Raw genomic sequence first — 22148 nt, forward strand, 5'->3', positions numbered from 1 at the left:
GAGCGACTAGAGTGCAAACACTCCCGGTGAGGGTTCGATGCTCAATTCCTTGATTCCCGGCTTTCACGAGCGTTCTTCTTGTAAGACTATGTGAACTTCATGTTTATACTTCAATTGGTAGGACTCATGAATCGTTATATGATCTTAAGCCCTACTTGTGCATGTATGTCTTGGAGATTGATTTATTTTTAACCAAGTAGGTAGAATCATTTTGCGTCTAGTTGCATTTATGTAGATAGGATGCATATAGATAGGTTACATTGAATAAATGTTGATGCCTTTTGCTTTCTCTTGGCTTAAGCATGAGGACATGCTTGGTTTAAGTGTGGGGAGGTTGATAAATCCCATTTGTATGGCTTATCTTATGCTTGATTTAGGGGATTTTATAACCTTTTACCCACATTTATGCAATGAAATAGCATGGTTTTGTATATTCTCCTTTAATTGTGCTTAAGAGTGAAAACATGCTTTTTAAGTCTTAAAATAGCTAAATGTGATTTACCTTGATTCCATTAGATGCCTTGATATGTTTGTTAAGTGATTTAAGGTTTAGGAGGCAAAGATTGGATCAAGGGAATGAAGAAAGAAAGCATGAAAAGTTGGAGAACTCATGAAGAAATGAAAGAACCGGAAAGCTGTCAAGCCGACCTCTTCGCACTTAATTGATCATAACTTGAGCTACAGAGGTCCAAATGATGCGGTTTCAGTTGGGTTGGAAAGCTAACATTTGGGGCTTCGAAACGATATAAGATTTGCCATAGTTGCATTGCGCATAAGGGCGTGCACGTGCACGGTACGCGGACGCGCCGATGGTGGCACATGACCCACTTAATGCAACATGTGGCCAGCGATTTTAGAAGCCTTGTGGGCCCAATCCAACTCATTTCTGATGCTATTTAAGTCAAGGATTGAAGAGGAATCAACATACTTTTAATCATTAGTAATAGTTTAGTTTTAGAAGTAGTTTCTAGAGAGAGAAGCTCTCACTTCTCTCTAGGATTAGGATTAGGATTAGGATTAGTTCTTAGATCTAGGTTTTAATCTTTGCTTTCTTCTACTTCTACCTTTCAATTCTTTGTTGCTACATTCATCTTCTTCTATTCTTTTGTTGTAATTTCCTTTATGTTGTTCTTACACTTTGTTGTAAATCTACTATTGTTCCTTCCATTTTCTTTCAACTCAATAAGAGGTAATTCATAATAATTGTTCTTCTTTGCTTTTCTATTGTTGATCTCTTGCCTTTGTAGTTAGATCTCTCTTTAATTCTTGCAATTTATGTTGTTTACTTTTATTGCCTTTTATGTGATTCTTGCATTTAATAATGTTTACCTCTATTGCACTTTATGTGTTTGTTGAAATGTCTCTTTTAGTTTTAGTGTAGATTTTGTTCCTCTTGGCCTAGGTAGAGTAATTAGTGACTCTTGAGTTATCTAATTCCTTTGTTGATTGATAATTGGAGAGATTGCTAATTGGTTTGGAGTGCACTGAAGCTACTCTTTCCTTGGGAGTTGGCTAGGACTTGTGGCTCAAGTCAATTCATCCACTTGACTTTCCTTTATTTAGTAAGGGTTAACTAAGTGGTAGCAATGAACAATTCTCATCACAATTGAGAAGGATAACTAGGATAGGACTTCTTCACAATTGAGGAGGATAACTAGGATAGGACTTCTAATTTTCATACCTTGCCAAGAGCCTTTTATAGTTGTTAGTTTACTTTCTTGCCATTTATCTTTCATGCCTCTTATCAAAACCCCAAAAATAACTCAACCAATAATAAAACACTTCATTACAATTCCTAGGGAGAACGACCCGAGGTTTGAATACTTTAGTTTATAAATTTTAGGGGTTTGTTTTAGTGACAAACAACTTTTTGTATGAAAGGATTAGTGATTAGTTTAGAAATTATACTTGCAACGAGAATTCATTTGTGAAATTCTAAGCCGTCAAAAATCCGGTCATCACCATGTCTCTAGGTCTTTTGACTTGTTGACACCTTCATCTGTGTTATCTACAGCTTTTGCACAACTGCTCTCTTCGTGTCCTATCAATCTGCAATAGTAGCATAGATTTGGCATTCTTTCATACTTAAAGTCAACCCAGATTAATCCATCTTCTTTGCTTCCTATATTAACTCCTTTGAGGAGTGGTTTGTTAATGTTCAGTGTCACTGTGACTTTAAGAAATCTATTTTGTTTTCTATTTGTCTCATAGACTTCACATTCTTTTACTTCTCCTAGGGCAGCTGCTATTTTCCTTCCCAACTTGGTGGTCTTGTAGTGTTTAGGGAGATTCCAGATTTGAATGTTGATATCTGCCTTGTCTAAGCCTGTCTTTTCTATTTCTTTTTATCTGTCCGATTTCTTCAGCAACAGCCATGAGTTTCTAAACATCCAAGGGTTACCTTTGAGAATTCTTTCCAGATCTACTTCATGTTGGAAGAAGAACTGGTAGATCTTGGGTTTTAGCTCTACTACCCTAATTTCTTTTGGCTTTTCCCAGATGTTGTGCATTGCTGATTAGACCCATGAACTATTAATGCTTTTATCTGTAAGTAGTTTTTTCACTAAGCTGTTATTGTAGTCTTGTATGCCTTCCTTCACATCTTTATTATCATACACTATCAGTAGCTCTTTTTCTTTTTGTTTTCAGTGTGTGTTCTGTGTTTCAGGTTCTACATTTGTGGTTGATATATTATTAAAGTACTCAATGAAGCAGGATGTAACCAAATTATGCAGCACAATGGCAATCTTTTCACGATATTGTACGGACTTGTTACACTACATTCCTTTGTGCTCTAAGAGAGCCTTCGAGATAAGGAGAGAGATGTTTATTATAATGATAAATATTTAAATTTAATTAAAATTTTTATTATATTAATTATTTAATTAAATAATAAATATAATAACAATAATAAATTATTATTTGATACATAAAAAATTGAATTCTAAAAAAAAGAACTCTTTTTTTCTCCTTTTAATTTAAATTATTCTGAATAAATTAAAATTTTACTACAATTCACTTCAAAATTAAACATCAGAATGAAAAATCAGATGTTTGGCCAAAAGAACTTTTACAATAGGCAATAGCTGCCTGAATGGAATTATTATTATCATTATTATTATTATTATTAGTGTATAATGAAAATCCTTCATGAATTGGTGTAGTGTCACAGGAATTAGGTTGAGATCTCCTCTTTGATCTACTACCTTTCTTATCAGCAATGTTCATTCCCACGGCATTGAATATACCTTTAATTGCTCCCAAATCCATCTCCAACTTTCTTGATGATTTTTTACAACTTCTAAATGAGCCACATATGATTTCATCCTGATCAAATTCCCAATCATTATTATTATTGCTACTCCTTGTTATTCCTTGATCCTTCTTTACATTGCTTCTTCTACTGTTTGTGGGGTTGACCAATTTCTTTTGATAACATTGAAAATGTTTTTTTCTTGATGACTTGTTATGTCCATTATGGTTGTTGGGTTGGTATAGTGGCTTTATAAGAGATGCTAATATGGCCCCAATATTTATACCTCTAAATTTTATCAACAACTTCGTCATGCCTCCATTGCTTCTTGTTTTTGTTGTGAAGTTTGGTTGTTTCCTAGCATTGAGATAATATTAAATTTGATCATTATATATTGCTCTAATTACTAATTAGGAGAACTTACGCATGATTGATGTGCTAAATGAAACAGTTTATGAGAAATATGGTTGTTATTATTTGAATATTTGTATTAGACACGAACAAAACCCGTTTTTCTTGTTTAATTAACGGTAAAGTATACTTTTTGTCTTTGAAATTTGACAAAAGTCTCAAAAATATTCTTAAATTTTATTTTGTTTCAATTTTATTTTAAAGATTTTCGATTTGCATCAAATATACTCTTGATGACTAATATTTTAAAAAATTTAAGACCAATTTAACAACAATTTCATAAAAATAACCCTCAACACAAGAAAATCAAGCATAATTTTTATGCATTATTATTAGATTGGTCTTAAATTTTTTGAAAATTTAGCCATCGATGGTATATTTAATACAAATTAAAAATTTTTGGGACAAAATTGAAACAAAATAAAACTTAAAGGTATTTTTAAAACTTTTCACAAACTTTAGGGACAAAAAATATACTTTATCCGTTAATTTAATCAATTATTTCGATTTTCCCTAATGGTTTTATATATGCAAGCGGTTTTATAAAATTTTAATTTGAATTGAAATATACATGGTCATTAAAATAAAAAAACCAGCATCGAAAGGAAAAGTCTAGGGGGCAGTAATTTTCTTGAATTTTGGCCAGCATATAATTAGCACAGAAAGGTGAGGCATTGGATGGAATTTCACGCTAATCTCACACTATTAAATCATTATTGATGGCTATTTGATGGCTACTAATCACAAAAGTTGCTGGTCCCTAGTATTGCTCGCATCGAAATCATGTTTAGCTAGTGAAATTAAATGTTTGTTAAATTGTTATCACATTCACACACTTGCTTAGCTTGTTTCAGTTGATGATAGATTACATACATTGCTCAAATAAAATTTGAACAAATAAACTTTTTCTACAAAATTTTCGCGCTGCACAATTCATTTATGTATAAGGAGTTGATTAGTTTGATCATTTTTATTTCTATTGTCAACAAAAACAAAAATAAAACATGAAAATATGATTGGTTACATATTTTAAAAATGCAACACAACTAAAAATGACATTTCTTTGTTTCTGAAATTTTTTCTTGTAAGAGTTAAAGATATTTTCAACTCAAAAGACTCAACTCAAAAGATTGTGATTTCACTCTTTTAAATGATTATGTGCATTGCTCGAATCTATCATAATTTTTTCTTTTTTCTTTTCATTTAACCCCTCTATGCTACATTCTCTATTCTCTCATCAAATGTCAAATCCTTTTTTTTTGTCATCAGATATATTTGTAACTTTTATTTTGTCTATTTGTGGGACTTAACTAGTGCACATTGTCTTAAAAAAGTTAATTGACTATTTAATCATCATTCATCAATTAAAAAATAGACATATTTTATAAAATTAATTGTTAACTTATAATAAAAATAATTTGATTAACTAAATTGTGCGCTTAAAAAAAATAACAGATTAACTAAACGTATTTTTATTATTTAGTAATAAATATAAGTTTTAAATTTGATGATGAAAAAGACCAATTAAACATATTTCATTATTTTTCTAGATATTTGAAAACAAAATTCATTTTAACCAAACAATCATAAAAAATCTAAGAATCTGAAAATGAAAATAATTTTTAAAAATTAAAAAATATATATATTTTTACAAATCAATCCGCCTCTAAATTTGTTTCATATATTCAAACAACAATAATTATTAAGTATTGGATGAGGCAACTCACATAAAAGATAAGTACGTCTTTTTCATGAAATAAATAGAAATATGTGTGCTGAGTTGATTTATAAAATTAAAATGAAAACAAGCAACACATTTCTATTATTATGTTTATGTTGTGATATGCATATAAATACATACCTAGAACATGGAGCGTCCATATTATGGGTTCCCCTCTGAATTGTTGTTTGGGCTTCAGGTTTATGAGGATTACTCTCCATTATTAATCCAACCCCTGGATTATTGAACATTAATGCACTAGTATTAGTATTATTATTTGTTGCGTCATCACCATTAATAGGAGATAACATGCATGGAGGCTCATTATCATCAGCAGCATCATCTTTTTGGAGGGACAAAGATATTTTTGATGAAATTGATATCCGCAACTGGTGATGATGGAACTCATGATGATCCTTATCATTGTAGCGCGGCGACGGCAACGGCGACGGCGAAGACGATGCATGGAGTTCAATTTCGATGTATGAATCATCTTCATCCATGGAATAATAATTAGCTTCCATATATGTGGATAAGTAAGAAGCTAATCAAGAAAAGACATAAGTAAACAGTGGAGTACCCAGTTCATTTGTTTAATTAAACAAATATTAATAATTCAAATTTCCTTTTGTACATAAATAACTCTAATTTTATGGTAAATTAATCTTTGATCTACTAGATTATGAGATATTGTGAAAAACAAACCAAATATATGACACTAGCTACTATAATTATTGAATTGTGATGTAACAAATTGTAAATAGCGAATGCAATTAGTTCTTGTTATGAACGCATGCCTAGTGATCCTATATAAATAGGTTTATGGGGCATATACGGAAGCATATATTAGCTAGGTAACATGTCACAATCTACTGAAATACTTGAATGTAGAATAATGTTTGATTTCGTCAACAAGTGTCAATTATTGTGTCACGGATTCTCCTTAATTTTCGACTTTTGTTTCACTAACAAGCAAGAATCTCCTTGACTTCAGGTTCAGGCACCACTCTTACACAAATTTTGTTCTTTAATTATAGGGATATCAGTGGAGAAAATTGAATATGAATATTCACACGGATAACTTTATCTGTGAAGATGAGAATGAGAATAAAAGTTTATCGGTAGATAGAAATTTACGTGCTGATGTTTTTTTATTATGGTGTTTATACAATTTTAACAATATTTAAAAAAAAATTGTTAGAGTTAAAAGTAATATTTTATTATTATTTAATAATATTTAAAAATAAAAATAAAAAATATTATTAAAATATAAAAAAATATAACTTTAATTTAATTATACTTAAAAGAATTTTGCTAAACTTATATAGTTATTATAGACACCATATAACTACAGGCACTATAAAATTTACCAGAAATTTAAAGTAATAATATTATGGGTAATTTATCTGTATAAACTAAATGAAAAAAAAGTTTATCCAAATAAAACAATTAAAAATCGGTTACTTGCTTGTCCTGTTACTACTTTATATAATTCGTAGAACCCCTTCCACATTCATTTTAATAGAAGCACATAAACTGTGGTACTCCTCTCACGGTTTATGAAGAGAATATTGTGGGTATAAACGGTGGTACTTCTTTCATGATTTATGAAAAAAAAGTTTGTGGGCATAAAGTGTGGTACTCCTTCTACGGTTTATGAGTAGCTATATATATACATAATCCACGACACCAAGTGACGGATTACATTGTTTACATTGTTGATGGGTTAGAGTTTTGGAGGTGAGCAATTGAGAGAGAATCTGGAGGCATCAAGACTCTGGCGTGGTAGAGTCATAAAAGACCAAGATCGCATGTACCGATTGAACAACATTGCTTACATGGCTGGAAACATCGACCAAGAGGTTAATTTTGAATATGTTAAAATTTCATTAGTAAGGAGTTAATTTGTTTTGTTAATTTATGCGTTAGAATGTTATGTGTGCTCTGTGTAATTCGTAAATAATTTATGTAGTGATTTGTACGTTAAATTTTAATTAGTATCGAATTAATGTTTTCATTAATCAACCGTATTTATATAAAATTTGATATGTATGGAATTGATTTTATCGCTAAAGAACCGAAATTTGTTGAAATTTGATTTTTGGCGAACTAATTTTTCGCTAAACATCATGGCATCTAAACATCCCCGGCAGCAGTATGTCCTTGCTAGTTACAATTCCTACGCATGTGACTGGGCTGACGGCAGAGCCCACAGCGCTTCGGTTGCTTAGGAGCAGTCTGATCCATGCTTCCTCGAATTCTGGTTGACTTTGGCCGTCCATCTCTTGCACGAGTCATATTAGGGTCTGGAGTGACAGTCGGACCATCATGGCAGCTAGAGTCCTTCTGAGATAGGGGGCACAAACCCTTTCTTGTACACGTTGAACACCTCAGTCATGCGATACACATCATGAACATATGAGGCCCAATTCAGTAGCGAGTGGGCACAACATGAAATGGCGTAAGAACATGGGTAATGCAGAGCCTGAAAATAGCCATAGTCGCATGTGTGATCCCTAAGAGAAACTCAATAGCTACCAAGCGAGAAGTTACCAGTAGGCGTCATCTCAGCCACGGTATACTCGGACTTGTGCCTGTCGTACAAAGTGACCGTGAAGCATCTGGACGCCTGACAAAATTCATGCCCGGTCTCCAATTGCGCCTCCGCCATCTGTCCCCGGACCACGAACAGCTCTGCAAGCCTTCCGTAAGTAGACTTCACCAACGAAGTTAATGGGAGATTCCTTGTACCCTTTAACACAGAATTCACACATTCACTAATATTGGTTGTCACGTGGCCAAACCGTCTCCCGCTATCCTAATGCTAGGTCTACTTGTCATATTCTGTCCGATTGGCCCAATCACACATAGTCGGATTCTCAGTCCGCATAATGTCAAACCAGTAATCAAACTCTGCTTCGGTCTTGGCATATGCAGCATTCACCAACAGTCTTCTTGCGTCTTGTCCTTTGAAGCTTAGGCTAAAATTCACTACCACATGACGAATACAGAATGCTCGATAAGTACGTGGAGGTAGCCAACCACTATCAGGGGCTTCAGGGGCAACTTTGATGCCGTTATGCCTGTCGGAGATAACAAGAATACATTCCTATGGCATCACATGCTGTCGTAGGTTGGACAAGAAAAAGGACCATGACTCCGCAGTTTCTCCCTCCACAAGTGCAAACGCTACCGACAAGATGTTCGAGTTCCCCTCTTGCACTATAGCCAGCAGTAAGGTACCTCCATACTTGCCATACAAGTGGGTACTATCAATGCTCACGAAGGGCTTGCAATATCGAAAGGCCTTGATGCAAGGTAGAAATGTCCAAAAAAGATTATGAAAGTAGATTGTAGACTCATCGACCTGATCCCCCACTCTAACCGGAGAAGTCTTCAACACTGTAACCATCCCGGCCATAGTGGACTGGACTTTTAGCATCCAACGTGGCAACTCGGCATACAACTCTTCCCAATCTCTGTATGTATGTGCTATTGCCTTCTGCTTTGCCATCCAAACTTTCCTGTAACTAGGCCTGAATCTATAATTGGCTTTCGTTGCTTCCTGCAGGACCTTTATCGTAACCGCAGTATCCGCCCTAACCATTGCAGATTTTTAGTGAGGACAACTTAATGCTTGATTGATGGTTTTTGGAATATTTTAAGTTAAGTCATAGGATTAAGTAGTGACAAGGACTTTTGGGTTTCTAATTCCAGACTTTGATCTAGTTGTCCTAGAGTGTAGGTTCTTGGTATTGTCAGGGATTGGGAGTAAGCATATGTCATTTCCACTAATAGGCACTTCAATAGTATTTTGAGTAGATGTGTGAGATATGGTTTGAGAATTAGTATCTAAATTGATTGGAGGAAATAAAGAATTTGGTGAGTTAGAAGGACTATTTGGAGATATAAAATTCAGAGAGGATGAAATAGATTGATTGAGGGAATTGGATCAATTAGAATTGTTATTTGGAAGAGATATAAAGGATGTTAGTTCTGTATGAGACATGGAACTATTGTAGGTTACTAAGAAATTTGAATTTATGCAAAACATTTCATGGTGAAGAAACATATTTTCATCAAAATATACATTTCTAGAAAGAAAGGCTTTACTAGATTTTGACATGCATTTAAAACCTTGATGGTTGCTATAATAACCAAGGAACAAATATTTCTCAGACCTATATTCAAGTTTATTCTTATTGTATGGTCTAAGAAGTGGAAAACACACACAACCTGTTTAGAAGATACATGACAGTAGCAAATGAATCTTTCCAAAATGACATAGGTAAATTAGCAGTGGCTAAAAGAGAGAGACCAGTTTCTATGATGCTTCTATGTCTTCTTTCAACACTTTCTTGTTGATGGTGGGTATACGGATAGGATAGGCTTTGTTTAATTCTATGTTTTTGTAAAAAATTTGTAAAAGACTTTGACATAAACTTCTTTCCATGTTCTGTTTGTAAAGAATTTATCCTACAACTAGTTTGATTTTTTATAGTATTTGTATACACTTTAAGAGCCGTGAGTGCTTGGGATTTGTTAGTTAATAAGAACAAGTAAGAGTACTTAGAGTAGGCATCAATAAAACAGATATAAACCCTATAATCATATCTAAAATTGACTGAGGCAGGCCCCCAAATGTCAGCAAATACAAGTTCCAATGGTTTATTATATGTGGAATCAGAGGGATAAAATGGTAAGGCATGCATTTTTCCTTTTGAACAACTTTCACAAACATGAGATGGACTAAATTTAAATGTCATAGAAATACCACAATCATTCATAACTCAGATAATAGTGGCAGTAGTTGAGTGACCTAACCTTTTGTGCCAAAGATCATACAAATTATCATTATTACAATTGGTCAATAAAAAACTATAATAAGAAATATACTGATGCATAATAGAATTGATATTAGTAGAGTTAGGGTGAACAACTTTTGATTTATTACTATCATCATGGAATGGTACAACGTTATTATTCATATTATTGAAATAAAAAACTGAATTACAAATGGCTGAAGACAAAAAAGAATTAAAAGAAACATTTTTTGGGAAGTATATGAAACAGATGTCAAAGAACTATCATTATTTTTCAACAATTTCACACTTCTTGGAACAACACATTTTCAAACATATAATCCTCCTCTAGTAATTTCTTGAAGAAGGAGTTTCCTTGATACCTGATCACGAGCAAGACATGTTTTAGGCCAAAATTCAAAGTATACATTGTTGTCTTCAGCGAATTTTGACATACTAAGCAAATTTTGAGTGATTTTTAGAACATACAAGATATTCAAAAGTTTAAAGCTAACATTATTATGAGGATCAATTAAAATAGATGAGCCAGAGTTTGCGATTTGTATACCTGTACCATTACCTACAAAGAGATTATCAGAATCTGTCAAGCTTGATGTTGAAGAAAGAAAGTTGTTTGAGTTAGATGTCACATGATGGGTAGCTCTAGAGTTAGGGTATCAAAGTGATTCCGCAATGGATGGAGGTGCTGTGTAGTATGCACGTGGTTGATGAAATGAGGGAGATGTGGTGGAGGTTAGCAATTCCATGCTCCATGTCCTCCTCTGCCACAAATTTAACAAGGTGGACGTTGATTGTTCCAAGATGAGTGACCACCTCTTTAAAAACGTCCTCCACGAGCTCTTCTTGAGAGATCACCATGAACAGAACCTTGAAAATAGTTTTGAGCAAGATTGGCAATTGCAATTCCTTGAGAGGGATTCTTGAATCAAACCATCATATCATCATATGCAAGCAAGAAAGACTCAGTTTTGCTTACAAAGAAGGTTTCCAAACGTGACATAACATTTGTGATGTAGCCGCTATACTCCTCTGATAAGCCATCCATAATTTCTTAGATGTGATCATACTCTTGCAATTGGTAGCCAATTGGCAATAGCCAAGAGAGATTCGACTAATTGTCGAATTCGAGCCAGATAATCAGCAATAGTACCTGTTTTCTTAACCGATCTGAGCTGAGATTTCAAGTTCTGAACACGTGTCTTTAATGCAGTTGTGAAGTAATCAATGATGGTGGACCATGCATCAGCAAACCTTGTGCAATGGAGCACTTTGCTCATGAAGGTGGTTGTCATGGAGGCCACAAGCCACGTAGTAAGCGCAAGATTTGTTTGACGCCACTCTTTATATTCATCTGATTCTTGAATCAATTCTGATATTGTAGTTGGTGTTTGAATTGGAGGTGAATCCGTCTTGGCAGTTTCAGAAGAGGTTGTAGATTTGGATCGTGAACTCTTCACATAACGTTGTGGAGTTTTTGACGCATCAAGATGATGCTCTAAGCCAAGTGTCTGAACTGTTAGCCAAGCCAAAAGCCTCCACGTGTTGAAGTTTTTATCATTGAGTTTTTCAGAGAGTAGAACCGGTGCTGGTTTGTTGGTGGACGATCTAACAATGATGAACGCCATTGGTGAAAAAGAGCACGTGAGAAGAGAAGCTTGAAGAATTGAAAGAAGAAAAAAAAGAAAGGACAAAGGAATGAAGCGATTGAAAGTGAATCTTGAATCAGGATCTTGAAGCTCATGATACCATGTTGTGGTAGAATAGCACATAAAAGAGAAGAGAATTGAATGAATTCTGATTAACCAAAATTAGAGTCATATATTTTATATATATCAGCAAGCTTTGGTTTATATATAGACTAACCAGAGGCAGAATAATATACACACACTAATTAACCTTTATCACTATTTACATTAATACCCTGAATAAGAATTAATAAATTATTCTAACAAACTAATCAAGTTGCATCTTCTAATTGCCTAATCTAACTAACAAGCCAAAACTATACAAAGTGCATGATGTAATAATGCATATCAAGTAATAGCAATTATTTGACCAGCAACACAAATTATGAAAAAAATTATCTTAAAAGAATAAGTCTCTTTTATTTAAATATGTGTTGGAATGGCATATCAATGAATTTTGAGGATGATTTTATTTGGAATGTGGGCTCTGCACAAATTTTTTTTTTATTGATGCAACCTGGTTGTTCTATTGGCACATAATAAAGTAAAAATTATCAATATTTCAGACCTTCATTGGCACATATGTGAATTTTGCTGGTTTGGGTAAGCATCTAAAATAACTTACTAATTGCGGGACTTTGTCTATGTTATAGTGGCTATGATGATTATGTAAGTGTTGATAAAGTTAAAGTCATATTTTTTTATATAGTAATATTTTTTTAAGTAACATTTTTTAAAAAATATTGTTTAATAATAAAAAAATATTACTTCAATTTTAGCAATTTTTTTAAAATATTATAATCACCATAGTTATTATAAATTGTAATATAGTCATATTAGAATAACCCATATTATTATATCTAAGATGCTTTTTCCAACAAGAACCAATTTTGGTTTAGAGATTGTTTGGAACACTATCTAAGTAGAAAAATGTTACATGTACAACACTAATCAACCTTTAATCAGTCTTTAATAATATTTAATTTTTTTTATTAAAACATATCCCTATTTTTAGAGTACATATCTATAAATATTTTTAATTTAAATAATAAAAACATAAATCAATCTAACTTCTCTCCCACTTCATGGTTAGCTATTAGGACTTTGCTTCTTTTAAGTAACCTCACGTAAACATTTTTTTTACGTAACCTTCTTCACATGGCATTAGTGAATTTCAAATGCAACAGGAACCTTCCAGCTGAAGCCCCCTCTCATTTTCATCGGTGAAGGTATCACTACCTTCCAGCTGAAGCACCCTCTCGTTTTCATTGGTAAAAGGTATCACCACTTTTCACACTTGTGCTTAATTAATGTTATGAAATATCATATTCATCATTTTTAATTATATTTAAAAATAAACAGAAAAATTTCATTCTTATTTAATTGGAACAAGTTTGATTTTATTTGATTTTATTAATAGAATTGTTACAAATAAAGTATTTTGTACTTAATTAGTTTGAGTAAAGAAGCAAATAAAAAATCTAGAGTTTACGAGAGAAGATGTAGCTAGTATAGTCATAATAATTGTGTTTTTATTTTTCAATTATAACACATCTAATAGTATGATATTATATACAAAATATTTTTAAAACACATCTAAAATCGTAAAATTTTTCTTTTTAAATATACACGTTTTCAAAATCGTTCATTTCTAGTTTTTAAATAAAAACGTATATAAAGTATTTTGTACTTAATTAGTTTGAGTAAAGAAGCAAATCAAAAATCTAGAGTTTACCAGAAAAGATGTAGCTTGTATAGTCATAATAATTGTGTTTTTATTTTTCAATTATAACACATCGAATAGTATGATATTATATACAAAATATTTTTAAAACACATTCAAAATCGTAAAAATCTAATTTTTAAATATAAACATTTTCAAAATTGTTACTTTCTAGTTTTTAAATAAAAACATACATAATACAATTAATCTTTTGATTTTTGATTCGATAAAATGCATGTAATATTTATTATTTAAATTATTAGTTGAATTTTTTCGTTATTTATTTGAACATTATTATTTTCAAAATTATTATAATCAACATTAAATTTAAGTTTTTTATTATTTATAAAAAATATCCAATATATATTATCATAGCATTAGTTGAAATTTTTATTACTTGTTTGAGTATTAGTATTTATTCATATTAATTTTTTTATTGATGTTATTGGTTGGTATTTTAGATAATGGTTGAAATTAGTTTATGTCGTAAGTTTATTACACATACAAAATAATCTAATCGAACTAAAGATATTTTTAGAACACATCCAAAAATCTATCAAATAGCTACCTGATAATTTTTTTTGGTCTTACTTATCCAAAATATTTAAGTAAAATGGACACTTAGTTATTAATTTGCATATATTTTAATTAATTGCTATTTTTCTTTTTCTAATATTATAATGACCATTATTTTATTTATAATCTTAGACATCAATATGGCATTTGTGATAAACTTGAACACGCAGCCGTCGTCAGAAGAAATTCACTCATTTGATACCCATATTGGTATGGACGATATAAATATTTGTAATAGTTCAAGCAAGCAATTCTGCTACAGAAACTGAATGCACGACTGAGGTAGTTGACATTTTTTTATTTGGAATTTTTGATAATGTCTTAATTTATTCTTCTGATATTTATGGCCGACTTTTTTACTTGCATGCTAATTATAAGTTATATTTTAGGAAGATGTTCAGGTATGACAGTTTAGGAAGCGGAACATGATGTTCCATCAATTTGAACCACCCAGATATATTATAAATGAATGTGAAGGATTAAGATTGTGAAAAGTTATTTTGAGTATACACCAAAAGCAGGACTACTCAGTGGATATGCAACGGGTGGAGCAGTTGAGAAGTGCACAGACACAGATAATGTCACTTGTGTCCCCTTGCAACTAAAAAGCTGGGATGTGAAAGCGTTAGCTGTTAGCCTAGCCATTTTGTTGGTTAGCCGAGCCGAGTTACGATTGGACCAAGTGTGTGTGATGCAGGTTAGCTCTTATAGATGGGTCAAGGCATGTTTGAGAAGTTTGGGCTGGCAAAAAATCTGACAATGATGATAAAAATTAATATTTATGGTAATGTATTATCAAAAAAATTATGGTAATGAGTTCATTGCGGATGATAGTGTTGCGATTTAAAATTTCATGATAACTGCAGCAGAGGCCCAGCATAGATGGCTTACCTATCTGCCTCATACAATGCTGCATCCGGATTCTAATTCCAGCTGACGCTAGTTGTTGGTTTAAGAACTCATGATACCCATGGTAGTGTGTGTGAGTATATTGTGTGTGTGAAACATGAGTGTAATGCCTGCGCATGTAATACATATAAATTTTCGTAATAAAAATAAACATTATTAGAGCAGAAATAAGCATTAATTTATTTAATATTTTAAAATTTTTATTACTTATCAAAGTTATGATGTAATGGACATACTCTGTATTCTACTAAAAAAATATGACTTGATGAATATATTTTTTTGTCTAAAAAATTTGAGTTAATAACACTAAAATTTAATCTGATTAAATAAAAAAAATAATTTTAAAATTATTTTTTAACTTTTATCATGAATAAATAAATTAAAGTTTGTATATATTAAATAATTAAAAAGTACTCACAATAAAAAGACTTAAATTTAGTTTTTTATTGCGTTTAGAAGAGTGTAGATAATTTCAATTAAGAATGGTGACAATTTTTTTCTATTTATTTGTAAGGTAGTATTCATCATTTTTTAGTATAATAATTAAAAGACATAAAAAAAATTTAGCAATTAAAATTATGTAAGAAAAGGAGTTCTTTGTATTTAGATTTTTATATTTGCTTCATTTGAGAAAATAAATAAACTAAAAAGTAGTTATAAATTTTTATGTTAACTGTTACGTATAATAAAAACGTAATGATTTTAGTATTGCACTTACATTAATAAAATTTTTTTTATTGTGTACATTAAAAAAATTAAATAACTTATAAAATATTGATTTTTAATTTTTTATTTAATAATAATTTATTCTTTATTATTTTTTATATTTTATGTCAAATTTAAAAATTAAAAGAGCATAAAAATTACTTTCGTAAAAGTATTAGAAAAAATTAACAACAAATAATTGCTATTCTATTTTAAAATTAAATAGACCTTTAAAAAAACCTTAAACATTTTATTATTTAGGGACATAAAAATTGAAATATGAGATATCGATAAAAATTTAAAATTACCATAAATAGTGTTGAGAGTAGAGGAGGTGCTCAACAATATAAATTTTTTTATGGGTCAATTGTAGTCGTTAAAAGTTGCTAAAATAGTAGTGTTCATATAATTTTTTTTGTGACATATAATGTTATTCTTTTAAAAATATATAATATATTTGATATTATTTTTTTATGATCATTGACAAATTTTGATAATTTGATTAACAAAAAATTTGAATAATTTATATCTTAATTTTTTTTCTTAAATCAATAAAATCATTTAACAAGCAAGTGTGAAAAATAACAAGTATCTATATCATAATTATATATGTAAATATCTAAATCAAGCAAAAAAATGATTCTTTTAGCAAATCTTCAATAATTAAAAAATTAACACAATGGATAGTTATGGATGAAAGTGATAAACAAAAATGAGAGTTGTGATAATGGTGTGGTGGTAATGAATTGTGATGGGGATAAACTAGTTCGTGCATCATGAAACCCTGAGACAAATGAGGAAGGTAGATCGTGTCGAGAGAAAAGCATTTTACTTATTGTGGTCTGTAAATAAGAGAAGTTTAGAAGAAGTAAAGGATTTCAATCTAAACATTCACTAGCACATAGAAACTCTAGAACTTCCTAATTATACTGATGTAACAGAAATCAGTGGAGTGCAAGTGCATGTGATCGTACAGAGTTCAATTTGTCGCAAGAATTTTCAACACAGTTCAATGCGACACAAACGCTCAGTAATTTCCGTATTGAGCCAACTCTTTTTTATAGGAGTCGTATGTGTTTCTCGAACTGAGATCTTGATAAAAAATTAATTTCATACCCTGTCGAGATAACTAAAAATCAAGTGAGAGACATTTATATTTGAAATTTTAGTTATATATACATAAAGTTAATTTAAAGGCAAACTGCTAATTGATGTAAACTCTTGTAAAAAAAAATTGAAAAAGTATGCACTTGAAAGTATTCAAATATTTAATGTTAGGTATTTATGTCTGTGTTTAAAAAAATTTTGACATCATTTTTGTCAGTAATAAGACTGGAAGATATTTTTCTTAAAGAGGAGATTTAATTAGTAATTATTTACTTCATATTCTGTACTAGTTTTTTTGGTGTTATAAATTGATATCCTTATGTTATATTGTAAATAGGTTTAACCTAAAAAAAATTAAAATTTTTGTTGAATCGCACGTAACTTGAAAGGGATGTGTCACATTGAATAGTGAAGTTTGTATGACAAATGCTTAGTTGCTGCAACAAAGAATACAGGTATGCTCCACATACAAGTCTTTTTGGTTTACAAGTCTTATAAGTTGGCACAAGTCTAACAAAACACATACGCATAACACTCCCACATTCAAGAGTAAATACATGCACGTTACTCAACTGCTTCCTATTTCCAAAGCGCGCTACTCACCATTATGAACGGCTCTTCTTCTTCTTCCTCGATAAAAACTACAAATGTCATTTTTCTTCGTGTTTCTCCTCCTCCTCCTCTTCTTCCTTCTTCTCCTCCTCCTTCTTTGTGTTTCTCCTCCTTTTTCTTCGCGTGTTTCATCTTTATCGTCGTGTTTCTCCTCCTTCTTCTTTTGATTTTGCAACATTATGTATTTTTTTCTTCTTTGTTTGATTTTTTCCTCCCAAAAAGAATTATGAAAATGTAAAATAAGAAGATGAAGAAGAAGAAGCAGCAGAAGATAAGGAGGAGGAAGAGGAAGAGTTCTGAATTATGCAGAACTCATCAGAATAAAAATACACCCAAATATCTTCGTTTTACACCCAAATTTGCTGTAGATACATAAATGAGTTATGTTACGTGTACACTAAAATCAGCCATCAAAGTCAGCAAGGGCTGCAAAATACACCCAAAATACACCATATTAAAACAAGCATAAACTATAGAATGCAAATACAACTATAAAACCATCATAAAAAATAACAAAAACCAGATTCATGAATCATAAGTAAACAAAAAATAAAACAATTCAACTAAAAGAATAAGACAATTCACCATCCGTCAGATGAAAAATCATAAACTGTAAATACACTCAAACCTGTATAAAAATACACCCAAATATTCCTAATCAACACCCAAACGTCTGATATAAAATAGACAAGATTATATTAATTCTAATCAGAACTAGTACATTAGATTCAATTCAAACAAGGAAGAATTAACAGCAAATTTCACAGGCAAGGTTCACACACTAGTTCATCTGACAATCTGAAGTTGAATTATCCATTATCTTTAAAAACGATTTCAGAGCTTGATGTCAAAAATAATGGAAATTGAGAATAATGAAGAAAGAAAACAAAGAGATAAAATCACGTAAATGAAAAAGGGAAAAGAGAAGGCAAGAAATTCGAAAAAGGAAACGGAATCCTTTCAAAAATTAAAAATCTGTTAGAGGCGCGTGAAACATATGTGTATAACAAGCGCGTTTGAGCGTAATATCAATTAGAGGACTTATAGAACTCGTATAGAAAAATCACTTGTATGTAGAGATTAATCCCAAAGAATATGGGTTAGTTTGATATGTATTATCTGAGGGCGAAATATACTTATTTATTATGAGCACGCGTTTTTTTATGCACCAAAGTCGACCGTTAGTGTGATGATAAAGAAGCAAAATTGTTTGATATATTTTCCTTTTTACGAGAAAATAAGAAATTAAAATGACATTGTCTTGCAAATGAAAATCTCCAAAAGAAAAAAAAATTTACCTAAAAATTAAAATTTACTGCAATGTAAATAAAAGACAACAAAGAACAAACTTCGAACATAAAACCTTGCTGGAGGATTAAATTGCATGAATAGAAATTAGAATAACTAAAAAGAAGAAAGTCTTCTAGAAAAGAACTCGTGTCAAACTAAGATAGTCGTTGGAGATGTTAGTGTGTCGGTTTTTTCAGAAGAAGAATCTCAACCTTTTACTCTCATCCTAAAACTCTTATTTATACAGTGTTCTAAAGAGTAAGAATTACAAGGATATCTAATCACGGTGAAAGATTAGTTATATAAAACTTGTTCTACAAAGGTATAAAAATTAAAAGTATATCTAATTTTTTTATGCTCATTATTTTAAATTTTGTTCCTGATGTTAGTTATATCTCTTATAAGTTGTAGCAAGTGCAATTAAAATATCTAAAGTTTATACAAATAATTACAATAATTATAAAAAAATCTTATGGAACAAAATTTTAAATTTGATAAAAATATTTATAGTGATTGTCCTTACTGTTTTTCCTATTTGGTTTCACTTAAACAAAATTTCATTTATGTATGACTTACCTGTTTTTATATGTAAATGTATCTTTTTTTTATATACACGTATCTGTGTGAATCTTTAAATTTTATGTTAACAATGCAAGTTTGGTCAAGTATTTTTATTGATGAATTGTCCCAAATTCTGTCTAAAATAGCAGGTAACTTACCCTCTATGACATATATTAAGTTTTGATTGGTTAATATTTTAACAACCTCCTCAAAATCTTCTCCGTTCAAACTTCAAACAAAAAAAAAGAAGAAAATTCTCAGTGATTTTTTCTCTCTGAACATAACAGTTTATGTTATCACTCTGCGTGGATTGAATATCTCATTTTTGTTGGCGTAGACTGTTGGCCAACCCAACATTTATGTCTTTTACACTCTAAACCCTTCCATGTTTTCATATTCGTTACTTTCTTAATATTAAAATTAAAATGTCTTCCATGGGTTTTTTTTTGTATCATCGGTAATGTATTTCATTAAATTAAAATATTAACTAATTAGAAGTTAAGACATTATGTAAGATAAATTACATGCTATTTTAGAAAAAATTGCAAAGAATTTACTATCTTTATTCTTTTAGTTTTAGAAAGACATAAAATTAGACCTAACTAGACATATGTGTAATCTATTTATTTTAAGTTATTATGATACTTTAAAATCATAAAAAAGCTAAACTTTCTTCTATTTAGAATATATTGAAAACAATTGATAATTTCAGTATATTTGCATAACTAATAGAATTATATGAATAATAATTAGAGCAATTAATTGGTTACTTTGTTCTTTTTAAGTTTGATATTTATTTTCGGTAATAATTTCATTAAGAGATTTGAACTAATAAAATAAATTTTGTTTGAACTAATATAAGAAAGCCAAGCAAATGAAATTGATACTATTATTTTATCAATTTATAAAATGATGAGAAAATTGGCTACTTTTGATTTGTCTTTGATATTTGTTTTTGTATGATAAGTTAATTTGATTAACTATATACTTATGACAAATATATTCAATACGAAGCAAAAAATGATAAATAACACTAGCGTAGCAGTATTGGGGCATATTAGGTCGATACTGCTCTTTAAATTTTATCTTCTTGTTAAATTTTCATACTGTGACGTTCGAACTGAAAATGAAGTAATTATTCCTCATTTTCTTATGAGTTCAACACACAAGCTTAAACGAAATCAACACCCTATATTGAGTCCAACAGTAACTTGCATGGTGTAATTAATACTTGACCAAAGACGGACCAAAATGGTGGAATGACGGAGGACATGCCCCTGCAAATATTTTAAAAAATAATTAGTAAATATAGAGATGTATATATTTAAACATTTGTCTTCTTGTTAGAATATGTTTGTCTTTTTTATAAATAAATAAATTAATCAACAACTAATTATAATTAACTTCACCAGACTAGCAAATTAGTTAAGAATAATGTTGAAACTTAATTTCATAATTAAAAGTAATTTTAAATACTAGTAGGATTAATCTCTATGTACAAGTGTTTTGCGCTTACAAACTTTACAAGTCTGAAGGGAACGAAACCCCATAAATGCGCTGCTTATGTTACAGGCCACTTTAACAGACTTTTAAATCAATGCAAATCAATTAACGCGTGAATATATAACTTCCATTTTTCAAAAGATTTCGTTTCCTTTTTTGAATTTCTTACCAAATTTGTTCGATTTCCTTCGTGCGTTCTTTTTTTGCCTTTGATCTCCTTTTGTTTTTTTTTTTTTCGATTTTCATGGTTTCTAAAATCATCTTTGAAATTGTTTTGAAGATAATGGAACTTCAGAAATACACCCAAACGATTACAGAAATACACCCAAATGATTATAGAAATACACCCAAAGGGTTACAGAAATAAACCAAACGATTACAGAAATACACCCAAAAGATTACATAAATACACCCAAAGGATTTAAGAAATACACCCAATATCAGAGGGGAGACAGTATATTTCTTCTTGAAATCTTTTAATGTTTTGCTGGTTAAGGATGAAGCACCTGGCAGAGACAATCTAGAAAAAAAACCTAGAAAAATAGTAAAACAGTACCTTGAATAATGTTTCTTCGTTTTTTCTGGTAATTTTTTATGAATATTTGTATCTTTTCTTCTTGATTGCTTCTACTCTTTGCATAATCGTAGTTTATTTCGAATGTTGCTTGAATCTTGACGGTTTGCATTTTGATTGAGGAAAAAGAGGAAGAGTGCAGGATAATGAACGTGTTGCAAGGTGCGTGCGTTGGACGCTTAATTTAAAGGAGTGGTGCGCGTATTTTTTCTTAGATTTGGACCAACTTGTATAGCTTGTAAACTAAAAATGTTTGTATGTGTAGCAGGCCTCTTCTATAGTAATTATTTTGGTTAAAAATTTTATATTACTGTAAATATTATCAGAAATAACAGTGACAATTAAGTAAGAGATAATAATAAATAATTATTTAATAATATACATGTAAAAATAATATTTAGTCTTCTTAAATACAAAGAAAAAATAATTATAAATTATCCTTTCATCATAGTTTAAATTAATATATTTTTACGAACTAATTAATTTACGTACGTTCGTATGTATATATGTATGTATTGATGTATATTTCTCATTTTTTAATATATATAATTTTAATTTCAAACTGTAAATTTATTTCTACCTCAATTTTATGTTTATATATTTTTGCTTTCACCATTAAATTTTTTTGTATTGATCGCTGTGCTTAACCCGTTTTTTTTTTCAGTTGAATGCATAAATTAAAGCCAGATTTTAAAC

The 22148-nt window shown here is 30.5% G+C and overlaps 2 protein-coding genes across 2 annotated transcripts; both read right to left on the minus strand.

Moving 5' to 3' along the window:
- Positions 1–3033: 3033 nt before the first annotated feature.
- On the minus strand, positions 3034–8055 carry LOC110280174 (uncharacterized). Its single transcript, XM_021140802.2, has 3 exons — positions 7938–8055; positions 5526–5928; positions 3034–3610 (listed from the first exon to the last, which is right to left on the minus strand). Exons 1-3 carry the CDS (start codon positions 8053–8055, stop codon positions 3034–3036), a joined length of 1098 nt encoding a protein of 365 aa, XP_020996461.2.
- Positions 8056–8214: 159 nt separating this feature from the next.
- LOC127746677 (uncharacterized) lies at positions 8215–8991 on the minus strand. Its single transcript, XM_052260643.1, has 2 exons — positions 8537–8991; positions 8215–8467 (listed from the first exon to the last, which is right to left on the minus strand). The coding sequence occupies exons 1-2, from the start codon at positions 8989–8991 to the stop codon at positions 8215–8217; spliced, it is 708 nt and encodes a 235-aa protein (XP_052116603.1).
- Between the last annotated feature and the right edge of the window lie 13157 nt (positions 8992–22148).

This window comes from Arachis duranensis, chromosome 4 (assembly GCF_000817695.3).
Source record: "Arachis duranensis cultivar V14167 chromosome 4, aradu.V14167.gnm2.J7QH, whole genome shotgun sequence".
NCBI lineage: Eukaryota > Viridiplantae > Streptophyta > Magnoliopsida > Fabales > Fabaceae > Arachis > Arachis duranensis.

Excerpts from the sequence above, each read along its gene's own strand:
- LOC110280174 (XM_021140802.2), bottom strand. The coding sequence starts at position 8,055 with ATGGCGGAGGCGCAATTGGAGACCGGGCATGAATTTTGTCAGGCGTCC. Across the intron at positions 5,929-7,937 it reads GGCTGAGATGACGCCTACTG|CTTCTTACTTATCCACATAT; the intron begins GTAACTTCTCGC and ends TTTCTTGATTAG. Across the intron at positions 3,611-5,525 it reads ATGGACGCTCCATGTTCTAG|GAAACAACCAAACTTCACAA; the intron begins GTATGTATTTAT and ends TCTCAATGCTAG.
- LOC127746677 (XM_052260643.1), bottom strand. The coding sequence starts at position 8,991 with ATGGTTAGGGCGGATACTGCGGTTACGATAAAGGTCCTGCAGGAAGCA. Across the intron at positions 8,468-8,536 it reads GGAGAAACTGCGGAGTCATG|GCATAACGGCATCAAAGTTG; the intron begins GTCCTTTTTCTT and ends TATCTCCGACAG.